Source organism: Eulemur rufifrons, chromosome 29 (assembly GCF_041146395.1).
Source record: "Eulemur rufifrons isolate Redbay chromosome 29, OSU_ERuf_1, whole genome shotgun sequence".
Taxonomy (NCBI): domain Eukaryota; kingdom Metazoa; phylum Chordata; class Mammalia; order Primates; family Lemuridae; genus Eulemur; species Eulemur rufifrons.
In genome coordinates, this window is record NC_091011.1 from 84,633,270 (window position 1) to 84,652,953 (window position 19,684).

At 33.9% G+C, this 19,684-nt stretch overlaps 1 protein-coding gene across 12 annotated transcripts in view; it reads right to left on the reverse strand.

Moving 5' to 3' along the window:
* The window catches only part of CNOT4 (CCR4-NOT transcription complex subunit 4), a 123,472-nt gene that overhangs the window by 25,015 nt on the left and 78,773 nt on the right, over window positions 1-19,684 (reverse strand). For 10 of the 12 annotated variants that reach the window (XM_069462505.1, XM_069462503.1, XM_069462509.1 and 7 more), the window contains 3 exons: window positions 11,520-11,577; window positions 8,549-8,798; window positions 7,135-7,632 (listed from right to left, as the gene is read on the reverse strand). In XM_069462505.1, coding sequence (XP_069318606.1) covers window positions 7,135-7,632; window positions 8,549-8,798; window positions 11,520-11,577 — 806 coding nt within the window. Of the gene's footprint in view, window positions 1-387; window positions 2,198-7,134; window positions 7,633-8,548; window positions 8,799-11,519; window positions 11,578-19,684 lie in introns of those variants that run through there. The other 2 variants (XM_069462511.1, XM_069462510.1) reach the window with 1 other exon arrangement.

The following is a 19,684-nucleotide window of genomic DNA, read 5'->3' on the forward strand; positions in this document are numbered from 1 at the left end:
AATCTAATTGCCCAAGTAGCATTTTCTTCATTCATGGTGTGCCTGGAAACGGAGGCAGGGAGGAGAAGCAGGCAGGGAGACGGTTTTCGGATTCTATTCAGGGATCTGGCAAGTCTGGGCAAACTACCTGATAGTTTTTCTGCACTGGTTATGAATGAGAAAGGAAAGGAAAAGCTATAAAGAAAAAAGCCTTATTTAACAGGTGTATCTCTCAATACCAAAAAGTGAGTAAAATGGGAGCTATCCACCTGCTATATCTTCGTTAAGAAGATCCAGACAACAAAAGGCCTTACATTGAAGGCTGGAGAGAGCTATGAGCTAGTAAGCATCATTACAAGGAGTCAGAGTTTATTAATAAAGCCCAGGAGCCTTAGCCCCACAGGAGACATAAATGAAGTCTCTGTCTCTTACAGCAAAAATGAAAACCGTAATTAAATTAGGATATAATAAAAGGCTAATGTTTAATAAGTCTACAATATTTTATTGGTACTTTCTAAACTGGTAATTTTCTTATAATGTCTTAAAATCACTTCTAAATAGAAATTAGACTAATATTTATGCTGAATTTTACAAAAATCACTTAAATGGCTAGACAGCGGCTTTTCTACCCTGTTAATCAAATCTAAGGGTACCTAAGAATAGATTTTAGCTTACCCCAATATACCCTGGAATAAAGCCATTTAATTTGTTGCATTATATCTAATAGAAAGTAACCAGATTCCACATAAAGAGGTAACCTTGAAAATTCTAACCCCAACACAAGTATCATCTCCTAATAACATATTTTTTTATTATTATCTTAGGCCCTAGGCTTCTTTTTTGGTATTCACATTACCCCTGTCATACCTTTTAACAAATTAAGGCATACCTTTTATCACAATTGTTTTTTAAAATCTCAAGAGGAGGTGTGACTTTCCCCTTCTTCCCAGATGCTTCATTTAGGCAGAATATGGTCATGTTTTCTGAATCAGCTTTTGTCCACTGGTCAGAACTGAGTTCAGTTTCTTTCTTTTATTATCAGTTTTAAAACTATTTCAAGAAATTCTGTATTATCAAAAACATCACTTCACATTATATCCTAATAAAGTATTCTACCATTCTCTTGATTAACTAAGGTTATCTATTACAACTTAGGTGGCCTAATTTTAGAAGACACCCACTCTCTTCTCTTCTTAGTCTCATTCTGGTCAGGTACTTATAATATTGTCTTATTATCACATTTTCATTATTAAGCAATGAAATTTCCAAACAGATATCCCACAGAATTACTGTTTGTTCAATAAAAATGTTAAACACTGCTATGGTTGCTTCTCACATACAATGTTTACCCTATATTCAAGTTTCTGATAAGTCAACTATAAGTTGAAATTCTGTTTTTGAGGCATTTCCTGGTATACTAGGCAGTGCATTAGAAAAGAGATTATATTGCATTTAAGCTATAATATAATAATTATCTTTTAACCATCTATGTATAATTAACAACCATTCAAAAGAAAGTGCAAATGTGCAAATGAGAGAGAACAAAACAATTTCTACAGATGTAATGCATAATATAAGATATAAATCTAGACAACTAAAAACAATTGCTGACAACATCCTTTTGAGCATTAAATGACACCACCAATTTTATGTTATATGTATTCTTTCTTAAGTATTCAAAGAATGCAATAGACATTATCTTCTTAATTTTCAAAATTTTCAGGAGTAGATTAGGATATTACCATTTTTCACATATCAGAAAACAAGGAACTACGATTACCTTTGTATATTTTCAATAATAGAGCCAAAATAAGAACAATTCTAGCTAATCTCACCTGGGATCTTAATTAGTACTACAAGTTTATTTGTATGAGTTCAAAATAGTATCACTCATGAGAAACAATGCCAAAATTATTATACTAATAAATTATGTTAAAGGCCTAATGAAGAAATACTTCAGCAACTATGAGGTAACACGCTAACTGTAGGCATGAGGAACGTTTATATTGGCTCTTTTGGGTGTATACATTAAAAGCAAAATCAGAAAGGAATCATGCAAAAATCCGGTTGCCCATGCAAGCACCCCAGAGTCTAATCCTCTCCTCTCAGTTCTGTTGTCAGGCCACAGTAGTGTGGAGACTTGTAGGCTGCTGTCCTTGTTGTAATGAATGGGAAGAGGCTGACAGTGGCATGGTCGAAACCTTCACCTCTTCTTCCCCTGTGGAAAAGTCAGTCATGGTCTAGTTATGGGTGACTAGATTTGTTAACAGTCCCTTTAAAAATGATCTCAATATTTGGAATACTGATACATATATAAAATACATGCTTAATGTATGGAATCTGGGTGTGAAACAAGACATGAATTTTAAAATATAAGTTTATCAAGTACCTAGAAAGTAGTTATACTCTAAACACACCCTTAATTTTGTCAAAGATAAGAACAAATATAATAGATTTAGATTATAAGTATACTACAAAAAAAAAAAAAGAGAAAAGACCAGGAAAGCCATTCTTTTCCAAGCCAATTGGACCCCTCATAAATATAGATACTCCTAAGGGTAAATAATATTTTGTGAAAAAATTAAAACTTGATTTACAGAACTAAAAAACTGATTCTTAAAAAGAGGAAAACTATAAATCTGTGTTTTCAAAGTAGTATTAAAAAACATGAAATAACTGATATAAATATTAACTCAGTAAATTAACTTAGTAAAAAATTAACTTTAGTAAATTGACATAGCTAATCTGAAAATTCAATGTGAACTTCTGAAGTAACTGGAAAATAGTACAATACTAACAATATAATGATCCAATTGACTGAAAGTGAGATGACTACTTCTAGGTCAGAGAACTATACAGAAATGATATCAGTTCTCCTAATTATAACTGATTATTATTTGACTATAAGTGACTTGTTTCACACGCGACTCAAAATTCAATCAAGTCACTGATAAAATAGTTAATATAGAAACAAAGACAATTTAAAGAAAAATGCCCTCTCATAAATAAAATCTGAATTAATAAAAACATGAAAAAAATCCAATCCTAAACAGTTTCAAATATTTTTCGAAGTATCTTGAAACAACAATGCTTACAGACTTAGACCTACTATTATTTGTTTTCCAAATAATTTTTATAATTACGGAATAAAAACAACTTGGCAAAGAGTTCTTTGAAAAACAAATCTGCAAAATTACATTTGAAAAGATAACTGACAAAGTGTAGAAATGGAGTCTTTCAATCCATAGAACAGGTTATCTCATAGTTTTTCAGCAAATTGGCAAAGATGCTTATAAACCCCAAGTACATAGCAATGAGACTGTGAAGCAAGTTTTAGCCTAGAGTTCTTGGTGAGAACATGATACTAATGAAGACTAAGCAAGAGACTGAAGTCAATAAAGTCCATTCTATTTTGTAACTATAGGCCACATATCTCTGAGCTGGGCCAATTTGTCTCATGAATAGATACCGTTGATAAAAAGGGACTTGCAAGTGTGTGAGAGCAAAATCAATTACCACGGGAAGAAAGCCAAGTTAAAACACATGCCAGTGAGCTTCATTTATGAGGGAGAGTATCATTGTTGTAGTGCAAAAACTTTTCCGTTACTGAATTTAAGATCTGGATTCTTATTCTAATTCCACTACTAATTAAATATGTGACCTGTAACAAATTATGTAAGCTTTCTGGAACACAGCTTTGCCATTCCTAAAATGAAGGAATTGCGTAAGTCGCTTTTTAGGATAAGATACGTCACTTTTTATAACAAAGGTGTATGGTTCCAATAATAAAAAAAGAATGCATAATGGACTTACTATAACTGCCCACTAATCAAATTTTCCCCCAAGAATATTTATTTGAAAAATTCTTCTAAACTTAGCAAACCAAATGTAAAGCCCAAAAAATGCTGCTAAAAAGATTTCACCTAATTAAGGAAATAACTAATTTTAAACTCAAAAATGTTTTCAATCAGACAAAGGAAAGGGAAGCTGCATTTCTATTAAACCTCTGGCAACTGTTCTTCCCATGACAGGTTTCAGATATATCAATCTTTAATAATTAACTGAAACAAACCAAAAATAAGAATTTAAGTACAAATATATAATAAATGAAAGCTGTAAATGTATGATATGTAAGTGACTGCCACCTCTGATTTGCTCCTACAGGTCAGGAACCCTATTTTGCTCTACATAGCTAAAGAATAAAAATACATGCCTTTCCCACGGTAGTATTAGTTTAAAAGGAGCAGGTCCCACAGAAACAGTAAGCATTTAATGAACAGGTATCCTGTAGAAGGTACCAGAATAATTGCTGGAGGATACTAAGTTGAACCCCTTTCAATAGCTCAACTCAAGTATAACTAAGTTACCACTTTAGGCAAATATTACCTAGGTATTAAGTTGCTTCAAATTAGACACATTAAGATGCATATAGTTTTCTACATTTTTACTTTCTGTCATTTCTAATAATTACTGAAAATCCTGAATTATCTGGCTACAATTATACAACTATTCTGCCCTAAGGTTTGGCACATTCAGTTTTCTGAGGTACATGCCAAATATTTGTAAGCCATGAGAGGATTCTGGTGTGACTCTTGATAACAATTTTAAATATTTTAGTACATTAAAACTAAAATTTCTCTAGTCACCAGAGCCTTAAAAATAATCTAATCATAAGCTTAGCCACAAGTCCCCATTTAAACACCAAACAAGTCTGCATAGACAAAAACTGAAAATGTGAAGTAAACTCTCCCCATTCTCCACCAAATACAACAATGATTTAGAACTTAAAGCTGGTGACTTAATTTTTAGCATCTCTGGAAAAAAAGTTTTTAATGCTCTATGGTTGAGTATATGGTAAAATTAAAAACAAAACAAAACCCACAAAGATAGGGACATATTTAATGCCATATTTTTTCATAAAGTATCTACTTTAGATGAAGATTTCAAATTACTAACATGAGGACAACCACACTCACAAATCAGAGATTTCTCATTACCAGTGTGGCATTTCCAGAATATCTACTGGCTTGAAATATTTGGGTTAAAACTGCTCTTCAGTGCTAAGGGACAATAGATTATGAAATTGGAAGAAGAGATAATTTATCAAAGATGGTCATGTAGTAAGTCAAATAAAAGTACAAAATGAAGACAACTAAGAACTAGAGTCCCACAAAGGCATCCTACTTCCTATCATACCAAGTCCACACTGTCTTGCCTCGTTGTCAGAGCTCCTCATCTTCTCATCCGTTGTATCTACACAATTTAAGAAGCACCTCCTGTTACAGAAGGCAGTTGTATTGCTTCTTAATATAATGACATACTAATTTTTGCCTTTATGCCTTTATGCCTCAGGAGGTTTCCATCAACATAAAAGGCCTTTCTCTTCCCCTGCTGCTAATCCAAATCCAAGACACCACAGTAGATCAATTCCTACTTCTATGATGAAGCCTCCCCAACAATGATAGGCTACATTGATGTCTCTCAGATTCCAGTATCACACAAATAGTTACCACTTTCATATATGATTTTAATTTTACCTCTTCAACTATACTATAAAGTACCTGAAAATAGTACCCATATTTTATACTTCTTTTGTATCCCCCATATGGCCTAGTTTATTGTAGGGCAAATAGGAACCCAAGTATTCCCTGTAATTGGTTTAATACTTTATTTCTGGGAACTTTAACTTTTAATGTTATAATCGGTTATGAGATACAGTACTAGTTATTAAAATGCCACACTTCTAAATGATTAAAACAAAGCAAAACAAAAGAGAATTACTTTCTAATATGCTATCTTGAATGGAAGAAATAAAAAAAGACTAGGAACTGAACACAATGTTTCACAAATGAATAACATGGAGATGAGAGGACTTAAAAACGTCACTCTGGATTGCCTACAAACTACTAAAGTTAAATGACCAAATATTGTATCATCAATGTGCAAATCACTACATTAGGCACTAACAAGCTTATGTAAATTATCTTCACTGTAACAACTGTTAACTTCCCTATGTCAATAGCTACAAACTATACTCTCTTAATCTAGCTACTTGTCTAGAACATGAAATGTTGTTAGTCCCAAGGGAAATAGAGACTAAGAATTTTGATGGATCTTTCTAAATTCATCAATTTTACTAAAAACAAGAGAATGAACATCTTGTTGGGAATAACACACTATTACAATAACACTGTGCCAAGCCATACCTTAAATACCATGACAGGGATAAAAACAGATTATATGAATTATGCAAGGAACTATTCTAACAGAGTGAGGAACTATTCTGTTCTCGAGAGAATCATGAGAGGAAAAAACTTGTTTCTTTCCACATCTCTAAAGCCCAAATTAAATAAGAATACTATTAACAAGAATGACTTCCTTAGATATAGAATATACTTCATCTAAAAAATATTATACCGAATATTAAAACCCAAAAGTTCTGAAACCTTCAAGGGTAGCAGTACAAAACCAGAAGTATTTGTATTCTGGCATCAAATTTATATTACCTTATATATACCTAATATTTTTCCCCAGAAATAAAAACATGACAAATGGGAAAATACCTTTCCTTGAATAATTTCTTTTTCACAGAAGGATATGTCTGTAACATGTGATATGCTCATATGAAACATTAATAACCAGAGTTCTCAAATATTAAATATTAATATATAAGCACAGTTTTGAAGTGTGTGTATGTGTGTTTCAGTCAAAATAAGTAATTGCCAAAAGTAGTTAGAGAGTGGCTTTATCCCTCATGCTCTCATTAATTATCAATAAAAAAAATTTTTTTTAACCACTTTACTTTTAGAATGTAAAATCTGAATTTTTACCATGGTGTTGGACTTAACAGCATCATAATTTCAAAGACCATTTTTTTTCTTTTTGCATTTATATACCATATGAAAGTCTGGTAACTATCCTATTAAGTAAAATGCTTCCAAACAATTACTAGGTATAATACTCCACCATCCTTATAAAGCTCAATATTACAAGGCATTTATCCAATTAAGTATTTTTTAGATTACGATATAGACTTTGAAATTTCCAAGACTAATCATAAGTAATCTTTGTTATTCAATAGTTCCCTCCCTGCCCACCCAACAACCTGAAAGCATGAGTTATTCACAAATTCTCAAAGGCTTTAAATGAACCTACCTGCTATAGGGATCCCTCCCAGACCTGTGTTGTGCTGTGGCGGGAGATTCAAGTCCAAGAAATTACTATTTGAGGTGGGGTTTGCTGTGTGGTTCAAGTGCATGATGCTATTGCGTGGAAAGGCCATCCAAGGATAGCGGGCTGCCTGGCCTGGAAAACTGAATGAATTATAAACCGCTCGGTGCTGCTGAAATTGAGGGAACCTCTGTGGCAAGACTGAAAAGGTACTATTGAGAGAGTTGGCATTTGTAGGTGCAGCAGGATGCAGGAATCCAGAGCCTGGACCTTTGGCGGTTGTAGTGTGTGAAGAGGAGTTCTGAAGAGATGTGGGTGAAAGGGAAGGTTGGTCTTGGACGGACAGTTCTTTCTCAATCAGGTCTGCTAAGGCTTTTCGAGTGACATCAAAGGGATCAAAACCCAAGTCATCCTCTGGTTGTTTAGAAGAACCAAAGCCAAATGCTGCTTGCCAGTCTGTAGAGGACGATACTGGAATTGTTTCTGTTGGGAAGAAAAATAGTGACGAATATCAATTACATAATTCACTTTCAAACTTAATGAGTATCCACACTAGTGAAAGCTAAACATGTCATATTACAGGATAAAATCAAGTGTGCGCAAAATCTGTATGACTTCTTAACACATTAAGATCACGTAATTACAAAAGGCTTTATATACTTCTAGCAGTGGTTTCATACTTAAGTTACTAACTTCAAAAACGGAATGATACAGACTGATTTTGCCCATCAAGGGGAAAAATGTACTTGATACCCAAATTATATTCTTAACCACTGATAATCAAACTAGTATAAGTCATTTAAATGAAATAAATAATCTAACAGATTTTAATTAGTAAAGTTTATTTTTAAAAATGTACTTATGAAAGTATAATTTTGAATATATGCTTCATATACCACTAAGAAAAAATATAATTTAATAAACTATCTATATAAATCCATATAGTTTTTGTTACTTTTATGCTATCTTTCACATTAACAAGAGAATTTAGAATGAATATACATGGAAATGGCTCAAAAATGCCAAAACACAGCTGTTACTACTAAATAAATTACCTCTTTGTCAGCTGGAGGGAAAAAAATCTTAAATTTAACTATACAAATACAAATCTGATTAAAAATGTAAGTCCTCAATAATTCCCAGAAGAATAAGGTTTTTATTACTGGGAAATAAATTACCCTTGATTTCTAGAGGAATCTTTTAACACATTAATTTCTAGGTCATATAACAATTTATCTAACCATCTAATTCCGTGTGGTTTAAATGTTTATAGTTTTATAAAAAGGGAGTGGAGAGAAAAAGGATAAAAACATATTTACCAATGGGTTTCATTTCATATCAGTCTTGTCAGTCTATCAACAATATGTCAAGATTAGTGCTCGATAGTAATATCATATACCTGATGTGAAGAGGCTCTGTGGTTCTGGTGCTGTAGGCCAGTCACTAGAAGTCTGTGGGGAGCTGGGGAAAGGAGGAAGCCCACTTGGGATAGGGTTGGGATGGCGAAAATTGTCTGAGAATAACGACTGTGACTCTGTTACTGCTCCTTCAAAAGGAGACCGTGCACTGTGATTGGATGAACTGATGGGGATGACTGGATTGGATTTTGATAAACCAGGTGGTGGTGAGGGCGTATCACTGTTAGATATCTGAATCAAAAAGGAAAAAAAAAAAATCAATACATGTTTATACATTTTAATAAACCACAATTTAAAAGGTCTGCAACTAAATGGGTTAGAATAGTGGTTGTCTTCAAAACAGGGTACTTGAAGACTTTGTAATGAAAGCATGGAGTTTCAGAATATCAATTAAATCATTAACTTACATATGTACTCTTTTTAGAAATTAATCCAGCTGAAAAGAGTAAACAAGTCTCCTCTCCTTTTTCACAAAGAAAAGAATTATTTCTCATTTTCTGAGATTTCACTATAGTATTTTGCTCAAGAATGAAAACTTTCCAGGGACCAAATACAAATTATTAGAAATATTTGGATTGGTGATAAGAGAGTAACTGACTCTAATGACTAGACTGTTTTGCAAACTAGGTGATTCCCAATATTTTAGTTTTCAACAAAATTGAAGAAAGAGATTAAGCTGTCACAAGACACATCCTTAAAAAATAATTTTATAAGGAGTCTTGGCAGAGTGCAGTGGTTCACGCCTGTAATCCTAGCACTCTGGGAAGCCAGGTGGGAGGACTGCTTGAGCTCAGGAGTTTGAGACCAGCCTAAGCAAGAATGAGACCCCATCTCTCCTGAAAATAGAAAAATTAGCTGGGTGTTGAGGCATATGCCTGAACTCCCAGATACTTAGGAGGCTGAGGCAGGAGGATCACTTGAGCCCAGGAGTTTGAGGTTGCAAGTGAGCTATAATGACACCACTGCACTCTACCCAGGGCAACAGAGTGAGACTCTGTCTAAAAAAAAAAAAAAAAGTCTTTATATATGATTCTTAGGTATTTAATACAGAAGGAATTCAAAAATTTGAGTGATACTAATACAATACTCCTCCTTTTTCCATCTACTTATTTATATGAACAAAATGTCTCAATACTTATATCATAAAAAAATGAAAAATATAGCTAGGATTGCTGCTGAAACTTGTCTCATTTTACCACTATGTAATATTCACCTAGGGATATATAAAAACTAATTTTAAAATGGCCCTATCTATCTCATTAGGAGATGAATTTCTAATTTCAATATTTATGTTTAATGGTTTTTATAAAGATCTACACTTGTATAAGTTGTTCAAATCAGCTCAATACTAATAAAATTTCAGAAGAGAAAAATTGGCATTTAAAGCCTGTGACAGCAAAATATTTTTATTTCATTCAGAAATTTAAATGCCTATTTTTGAGAGAAATGTATGCTTTTCAAGCAAAAACTATATTACATCAAAAAAAAAAAACTCTACGATGGCAATAGAAATAGAAAAATGAGTTCACAGAGAAAAAGAAATGATGTAAAATTTCCGATTGTTAAAGGAGAGCTTGTGTATTTTAAAAAATGCATGGATACTCTGGTTTCTCTTCAGATCGTATAAATCTTTCGCCTTTTTTTTTTTTTTGATAAAAAATGCATGGAGTAACAAAATATGATTATGATCAAAACATTATGATGGAGTATCAAAACATTCAATTTCTTATTTAAAAGGCAATGTAACACTTTATTTAAAATTACCAATATTTATAATATGTTGGAATACCTACTTTTAACTTATGAAAAAATTTTAATGTGAACCTAAAATATACAAGGTGATATAAAGATTTTCAAATTCTTTTATGAAATTTCTGAGCAAAAAGTTTGGAAAAGTACCCTATTTTAGATCTCGAAGTTATTCACAAATACTGTGGGGATCTGGTCATTCTTTATGGAAGAGATTAGAACTACATTTATTTTGCCAATGTAAGATACACAGAAACTTAAGCAGTGAAAAACTAGCAGGAAAAAAGCTCCCTGAACAATAAGACAAGACAAGGCCGGGCGCGGTGGCTCACGCCTGTAATCCTAGCACTCTGGGAGGCCGAGGTGGGCGGATCGTTTGAGCTCAGGAGTTCGAGACCAGCCTGAGCAAGAGCGAGACCCCATCTCTACTAAAAAATAGAAAGAAATTATATGGACAGCTAAAAATATATATAGAAAAAATTAGCCGGGCATGGTGGCGCATGCCTGTAGTCCCAGCTACTCGGGAGGCTGAGACAGGAGGATCGCTTGAGTTCAGGAGTTTGAGGTTGCTGTGAGCTAGGCTGACGCCACGGCACTCACTCTAGCCTGGGCAACAGAGTGAGACTCTGTCTCAAAAAAAAAAAAAAAATAAGACAAGACAATGCAAACCATGCTCTAATGGTCAGCACCTCAGTTTCACAGTGGATGCAACTTTGAACAACTTATCTGGTTTATCATTCAAAGCTGATAGTCATTTGGGAGAAACTAAGGAAGAAAACTGTTATAGGCAAGTATATTGAGTGAAATAGAAAATTAAAGTTGGCAGCAAAGAACAAGGGGAATGTGTAGTAGGAATATAGCTTTTAAAAGCAAGAACTCAAAAGGCATGCTAGCCTGGGGCCATTTGGTGTGGGGTCAAAAAGACTAGTAACATTAGCAGACTTTAAGGATACTGATGTATTACCATATAGTACAATAATATATGGTCATAATGATAATTCTGAGTCATCAAGAAAGGATTAATCTATACAGTCTGTGGAAGAAAAGAAGACTAATTATAATACACTTAATAAAGATGTCCCTCAAAAGTGTTTTTAAATTGTGTCAGTATTTAAAATATTTTTCACAAAAATACACTTGCAAAGAATACCCTGTTTTGAGAGTATGGCAGAAAAATCAAGTGTTACTGTATCCGAATCTTACCTGCTGGGAATTATCACCATTCCCTATACTGAGAGAATCTGAAGGTTTGTCAATGGGGCTGTAAAAAGAAAACAAATCGAATAAAATCAGAATACAGTCATTCTCCTAAAATAAAAACAAACTCCTTAAAAGCCAGAAAAATAAAACATTTTACCATCTTAATAAATGTTTATCGAAGTACTGTGAAGTAAAATATTAGGTTAAATGTTGAGGACACAAAGAAGTATTTCAGATTTCAAATCTGAAAATTCAAAACCTGAACTGCTCAAAAATTCTAAACTTTTCGTGTACTGATGTGACACTCAAAGAAAATGCCCAATGGAGCATTTGGGATATCCAATTTTCAGATTTGGGATGCTCAGCTGGTAAGTACAATGCAAATATCTCAAAATCTGAAAAAATCCAACATCCTAAACACTTCTGATCCCAAGCATTTCAGATAAGAGATATTCAACCCATATAAGATAAGATCCCTACCACTGAGGAACTTACATTCTAATTAGATTCTCCAAAAACAATGGGTGAAATAATAGCTTATGGGAAAAAAACTACTGCTTACAACAGATACTATTCCAATTAATAGACCAAAAGTCTAGTCTATCACTTGGTTTTGCGCATGTGATAAACGCATTCCCCATTACAGTTTCTGAAAAAGTAATGACCCGTTTTTCTAGGTGTTTGACAGAGGACACAAAAGTTATTGAAACGTGCTCTACAGGTATTTAAGAGCAATAAATTTAATACTTCTATATACTAATCATAACCCTAGAGAAGGCATGTGTATACATATTGATATACATATATACACACACACAAATTAGACAAATGAAACACACTTCTGTGCAAACTTGAGTCAAACAAAAATATTAATGTTTTACTTCCATATGGAGAAAATGCAGCACCATGGAACAGTAAGACAGCATTGCTCACTTCAAGTCCATTTTAGCTCATCTGACTTAAAGAAAAAATAAAATCTTTACAAGCAATGCAACTCTGACCTAGTGACATCATTTCTATAACTAACTTTAACTCACCACACAAACAAAAAATAAGTACAGCCACGTGTTGCTTAACGATGGAATACATTCTGAGAAATGCGCCACTAGGTGATTCTGTCATGCGCAAACATCAGAGTGTACTTACGTAAACCTAGATGGGATAGCCTATTGTTCCTAGGCTGCAAACCTGTACAGCTTGTTACTGTACTGAATATTGTAGGCAACTATAACACAATGGTAAGTAAGCATTTGTATATCTAAACATAGGAAGGTATAGTAATCATACGGTATTTATATTCTTATGGGACCACCATCACATATGCAGTCAACCATTGACAGAAATGTCGTTATGCGGCACATGCCTGTGTTGTTATTACCTCAAATGTGTTGCTCTGATACAATATTACAGGAAAAAGAATTAAAATTCCAAATTTCTCAAAATTATTTTATTCTCTAGAAATATATACGAAGTCACCTTTCAAACAGATAACTTACTGGTACTATGTTTAATTGCTCTAAAAAAATTTAACAATGGCTAGTACACAATCTGAATCCCAGGTGTATCTTCTGCAGAGATATTGCCAGAGACTCTTGATTCTAGCAAACAGATGTGAAGTTTACTTGAAGAGCACCTTCTTATTATCCATAAAATATCAATGAATCAATGAATATAAAGTAATGTGGGTATCACAAATTATTTTAAGATACAGTTCTGAGCACACTAAGTTTAGAGATATTTGGGGAAACAAGACAGGTGCAGACCAAACAAATATCAGCTAGTGTCTGCTATTGAATGAACTGTTTAAACAAAAAAATGCCATAAATCTTCAGAATAAAGTGAAGCTACCACAAGTGAGGCAATTAGGGAAAGTTTCCTAGGGGAGTTCAAATTTAAGTAGTTCCTTAAAAAGATTTATAGATTAGGAGAAGGAAAGAAAAAAGGGAAAGGGACAGCATTAAAGATAGGAATAGTACCTGTATCAAGGGTCAAAAGGTTACATACAGGGTAGGACAGAGTTAAGGAATTAATATAGCTAACAAATAGCATGGATGGAATAAAAATGGGAAGGTAAGGATAGAAAGGTAGACAGAGGCCAGACTCCAAAGACCAATGGAAAATTTCTGAGCACAGAAATCAAGCAGAGTTCCAGAAAGATTAATTTGGTGGTGGCACAAAGTACAGACTGGAACATAATACAGATAATTTTAAAATAAACTTCCACTATTCTTATAATATAGGAATAAGGGCTTCAAGTTGAGAGCAAGAGGTGGTAACAGAAACAAAAGGATGAAAGCAAGATATTACAAAGGAAAAATTTTAGTGTCTAGATCTTGGTTCATCTTCCCAGACACTACCATTAAAGAGCACTAAATAAAAATTTTCAATATAAGTGAGGTCAGTCTTGCTAATGTCCAGAGCAATATATGAGAATGTTATTACATAGAGAATAAATCTTAAGGATGTTTCTGGATTACAACTGATTAGAATAATTTACATCATCTTGTCCAACACCCCAAATTGCAGTTTTATAAGCCCTGATTCGTAACACCATATGCTTTATCTGTGAAAGTTTTATCGAAGATGCTAATTGTGTCAACAATTCAAAAATAGCTGCTGAAAAATAAGAATTATGGCAAGATACCAGTATACTCATGTTCCACTCAGTTTTAGTATATTTGTCTCAATTTATTATTTTAATAATTAAATTAAAAAATCAATTATGTTTTAGTCAAACCTGATATTATAAGCGGAAAAGCAGAAAAGAAATATGGGAGAGTTCCTGCAAATACATGTATAACTTCAACAGAAAGAAAAAGTATATTTAAAAATTCCAGTGACCATGAACTCCTTAGATCTCTAATGGCTGGACAGAAAAGATACATCCCTAGACTACTACCAACAGGTCAGAGTTCTCACAACTCCACTAGTATCAAATGTAGAACCTCCTTCCTCAGCAAGCTGTTTGCTTAAGGTGCGGTCCATATTAACAAATTTGTTTTACTTGCAACATTCACGCACCCGTTATCATGCCATGAAGGTAACTGCTGAGAAAAGGAAAACAAACTTTACTAGTAATAAATACCACATTTACCAAAGAAGAGTGAGACACATTCATTCTATTATCTGGACAAGAATTTCCAGGTCCTAATGATATCATATCTAAGATGGCTGGGTGACACACTGCATAGGGCTTTTTCATTTAAAAACAAATTAATGGCCAGGTGCGGTGGCTCACGCCTGTAATCCTAGCACTCTGGGAGGCCAAGGCGGGTGGATCACTCGAGGTCGGGAGTTAGAGACCAGCCTGAGCAAGAGCGAGACCCCGTCTCTACTAAAAATAGGAAGAAATTATCTGGTCAACTAAAAATATATATAGAAAAAATTAGGTGAGCATGGTGGCACATGCCTGTAGTCCCAGCTACTCGGGAGGCTGAGGCAGGAGGATTGCTTGAGCCCAGGAGTTTGAGGTTGCTGTGAGCTAGGCTGATGCCACGGCACTCACTCTAGCCTGGGCAACAGAGCGAGACTCTGTCTCAAAAAAAACAAAACAACAACAACAAAAAAAACCCAAAACCCCAAACCCTATGGGATTCCTTAAATCAACCTCTTTTTGCAACACTAAAAAAACTGCATTTTGAAGCAAAGGGCTTGTTGTTCATTTCATTTTCAATGGGAAAGATTTTTAAAAACTATTTCTACAGTACAACACAGTGGGGCAGAAGTTGCCTAGTGAGGGGAAAAACTAGAAAGGTCTCTGAAAAGTTGAAGATACCAATTTACTTCTCAAGGATAGAAGCAAAGAAAAGCAGATAATATAATCTGAACTAAACTAAAGAATGAGAGAGGCAAAAACAAAGGTTGACAACCATGTTTGAAAAGGCTAAGAGTTGGAAGACTACCTATGCCTATAGTTCAAACACTGAAAATAGTCATAATGTTGACAGAAAGAGAAATCAAGACACTAAAGTACATAAACACCATGTAGTTGATTGAAAAGCACCAGATTAAAAATGGGAGAAGCACTAATACATATTAGGTCTTGTAACACAATCGGGATGTTATCTCTAGAAGGCAATGTTGTGTGTGTAAATCCCCATAGATAAAAATTCATTAATATATATTCTCACATAAACATGTCTCATTAATTTTTTTAAAGGTCCAGTCCTAAACAGTTTTGAAATCTATGGTGAAATTATAGATTTCTTAGGAATAAATGTTTTGAAATTAACCCAACCAGTTGGAATCAAGTACTACGGAGCTTTTATTAATAAAAAATAAATATATAAGTATAAATATATATATTGAAGTATATATTCAGACTCCATCTCTAACGATTCTGATTCAATTAGTCTGAACTGAAATATCTGGTATCTGATGATCACTTTAACAGAGGAAGTGAAGAGAAACAAAGTAAAAAGGCATCAAAAGTCTCCTCAAAGTCTCTCAGATTATTAGATTTCACAGCTAGAAGGAATCATTAAAATTAAATACTTTACAGATAAATCAAATTCAAAACTCTCTGCAAAAAGGTAGTCAATGACACAGCAGGGTCTCAGTTTGGATCTTCAGATGGTCAGCCAAGTTTTGCTCTCTTCTAACTTACCCCAAAGGCAGTGCTTGAATTTTACTTCCTTTTACTTACTACTTCCTTAGTGGTGATGCCAAATACGCTTTTTAAAATTTGCAACATAAGACAATTACATAGTAGAAAGATCAAAAAAAAAATCATTTTCAGGAAGTAGGGGTGGGCCAAAAAAATGCTGAGGTCTATCTCCCTTGTTTATCAAGTTTAAAACAAAAATAGTCAAAGTGATTGTATTAATTTTTAGTCACATTTGAAAACAAGACAAAATTAAGGACAGAAATTTCACCGTCATGTTACTATATACACAAGTACATACTTTGCTTCTAAATTAAATATTCCCACATTCATTTAGAAGAATTAATTTTAATTTTTCCTGTTCACCAGAGTCCTACATAACTCTGAGATATACTTAAATATTTGCTAACACAATAAATATATTTAAGTTATTAACAGGTAAAATTTGCCTCTACAGAATATATTTCATTTGATATAGGCTTCAAATATACAGTAACATTTAAAGTATCATTCTGCTACTAAAATATGGCCACATCTTAAATGGCATAATTAGCTATAAAAAGGGCAAGGAAAACAATGCCTCGATAAACCTGAAATGATTGTAGTTGAGCACATATGATTTTAATTGGAATTTTCTCATAACTCTAAGACCTACTTAACATGAATGAAAACAAACGTTTTGATTAACTACTAGTAAGTACAAAAAATTAGTTATTTTTAATATTAAAGGTGAAAGATGGACATCTACCATCCTAAATATACCACAGAATGTAGCAACCTTTCAAAAACAGCAAATATTCATTTTAATTTTGTATTATAGAAATAAATTTGATCTTGAAAAAGATAATAGGTTGGTGCAAAAGTAACTGAAAGTTTCGGACCGGGAATTTTAAATCATTATACCTAGGCTCAAAATCACCTTTATTAATCAAAATAGGAACCATTACAATCAACACATTTTTGTCAACAAGAAATGTTTGTTTATTCTTGTAGCATAAAAATCCATGCTTCAGGATTCAACGAACTCTTGGAAAGCATTTTCTGCATCCGGCTAGTTGTGGAAGCATTTTCCCTGCAAAAAGTTGTGGAGATGCTTGAAGAAGTGGTAGTCAGTTGGCGAGAGGTCGGTCAGGTGAATATGGTGGATGAGGCAAAACTTCGTAGCCCAATTCGTTCAACTTCTAAAGCACTGGTTGTGCAACGTGTGGTGGAGAATTGGGCCCTTTCTGTTGATCAATGCCAGCTGCAGGCACTGCAGTTTTCAGTGTATCTCATCGATTTGCTGAGCATACTTCTCAGATATAAAGTTTTGCTGGGATTCAGAAAGCTGTAGTGGATCCAACCGGCAGCAAACCACTGAACAGTGACTGTGACCTTTTTTGGAGCAAGTTTGCTTTGGGAAGTGCTTTGGAGCTGTTTCTCGGTCCAACCACTGAGCTGGTTGTTGCTGGTTATGGTAAAAAACCCACTTTTTGTAGTACATCACAATCCCATAGAGAAAAGGTTTGTTGTTGCGTACAATAAGAGATGACATCTCAAAATGACAATTTTTTTGATTTTTGGTCAGCTCAGGAAGCACCCACTTATTGAGCTTTTTCACCTTTCCAATTTGCTTCAAATGCCGAACCATAGAATGGTCAACGTTGAGTTCTTGACAACTTCTCATGTAGTTTTAAGAGGATCAGCTTCAATGATTGCTCTCAATTGGTCATTGTCAACTTCCGATGGCCGGCTACTGCGCGTCTCATCTTCAAGGCTCTTGTCTCCTTTGCAAAACTTCTTGAACCAACACCGCACTGTAGGTTCATTAACCGTTCCTGGGCCAAATGTATTGCTGATGTTGTGAGTTGTCTCCGCTGCTTTGCGACCCATTTTGAATTCGCGTAAGAAAATCGCTTGAATTTGCTTTTTGTCTAACATCATTTTCATAGTCTAAAATAAATATAAAACCAACAGCAAGTAATAAGTCATTAGCAAAAAAACATAAAGCGAGAAATGTGCATTAAAATGACGCATAACATAACCATACTTATTTAAGAATGTATTCCAATATCAAATGGCAAAGTTCAACAATGCTAAAACCACAATTACTTTTGCACCAACCTAATACTATATATTTAAGTTGAATTTAAACATGCAACTGCTTGTTTGATGTGCCTTTCTTCTATTCTAGGAAACAAAGGCATAAACAACTCTATCTCTAACTGCCCCTCTTCCCACACTCATCCCACCCCACTCTCTAGAATAAATACTTTACACCAGTAGCTCTAACTTCTTTTTTGACTATTCTACTTAGGTGGGGCAAGATACCCCAGCACACTTACTAGTTTTCCACTGTATATACGCATGTATAGTAACTATATATATCCAAACACAACACTGAGAAGAAAACTTAAGAGAAATAAGATTTTAGGATATAAACTCAAAATAATCTAGTAATCCACTAATTTTAATGTAAACATAAAATTTTAGCAAACCTTAACTCACCCATTTAGTTTACTAGTAAATAGCCTTAGTTTTTTGCAAAGCTAAAAGTGGGGAACTATAAGTAAATCATTTACCCATAATAAAAGATGAGATATTTTTCTGGAGATCAATTTTACAAAACATAGGCCACCTTTCATGGCACTTGTCCATACTTTGAGAATCAACTGCTTTTGGACACTCCTGAATTCACCTCTAATCTACCTATAGGAATCAGCAGAGCAGTACCATCTACACCAATAACTAATAACTATTTTTATGTCATGGATCCTCTCTCAAGAAAAATGTGTACAAATACAAAATTTTATCTAAAATTTCAGAGTTCAAAGAAATCCTGAGGCCTAGCCATGATTTAACAAGCTCTGCTCAAGGGACCATACTTTTTCTAAATCTCAGGGGTTTACCAAATAACGCCAGGGTATGAGAACAGGATTCATGCAGTGACCATTCCTATTCTGCTGAATTAATAAGGTATTTTGACTCCATCTTCAAGTATGTCAGAGCTTATACTTGATTTTCAGCACGAATATAGCAGTATTTTTTTAAAGATGTACACTTCCTCTCCATGTAATAAAAATTAATAAATTTCTGTATAAATTTCCTTTCACCATCTCTTTAGCCAATCTACTACTGCCACCAATCTGTGGTTTAGGGAAACTTTTGCTTAAAAAACCATCAATTCCTAGGAATTTACAGTCCATCCACTATATTTATCCTGCAATATTAAGCCTCAAGAACTAGAGATTTTCAAAGTCAAACTATATATAGTTATGGCTTGGTTTCATTTAACTGAATTAATTTGATTAATGTTAAAGAGGTTTTCCTGAGAGTTGCTCATAAGAATTTTACATCTTCTAGACTAAGCTATGGCAGAGGGGGAGAATGAGCTTGGGCTTTATAGTAACAGAGACTTTGATCAGAATCTGGTCTATCACTTATTTTTGTGGGATGCTGGTAAATTATTTAAACTCTCTGAAACTTAGTTTTCTTGCCTGTAGTAAAATAACAATATATACCAAACAGGAACTAATAAGGAGAGTAAATGAACAAAGACGACACCAAATTTTTGTTCAACCCCTCT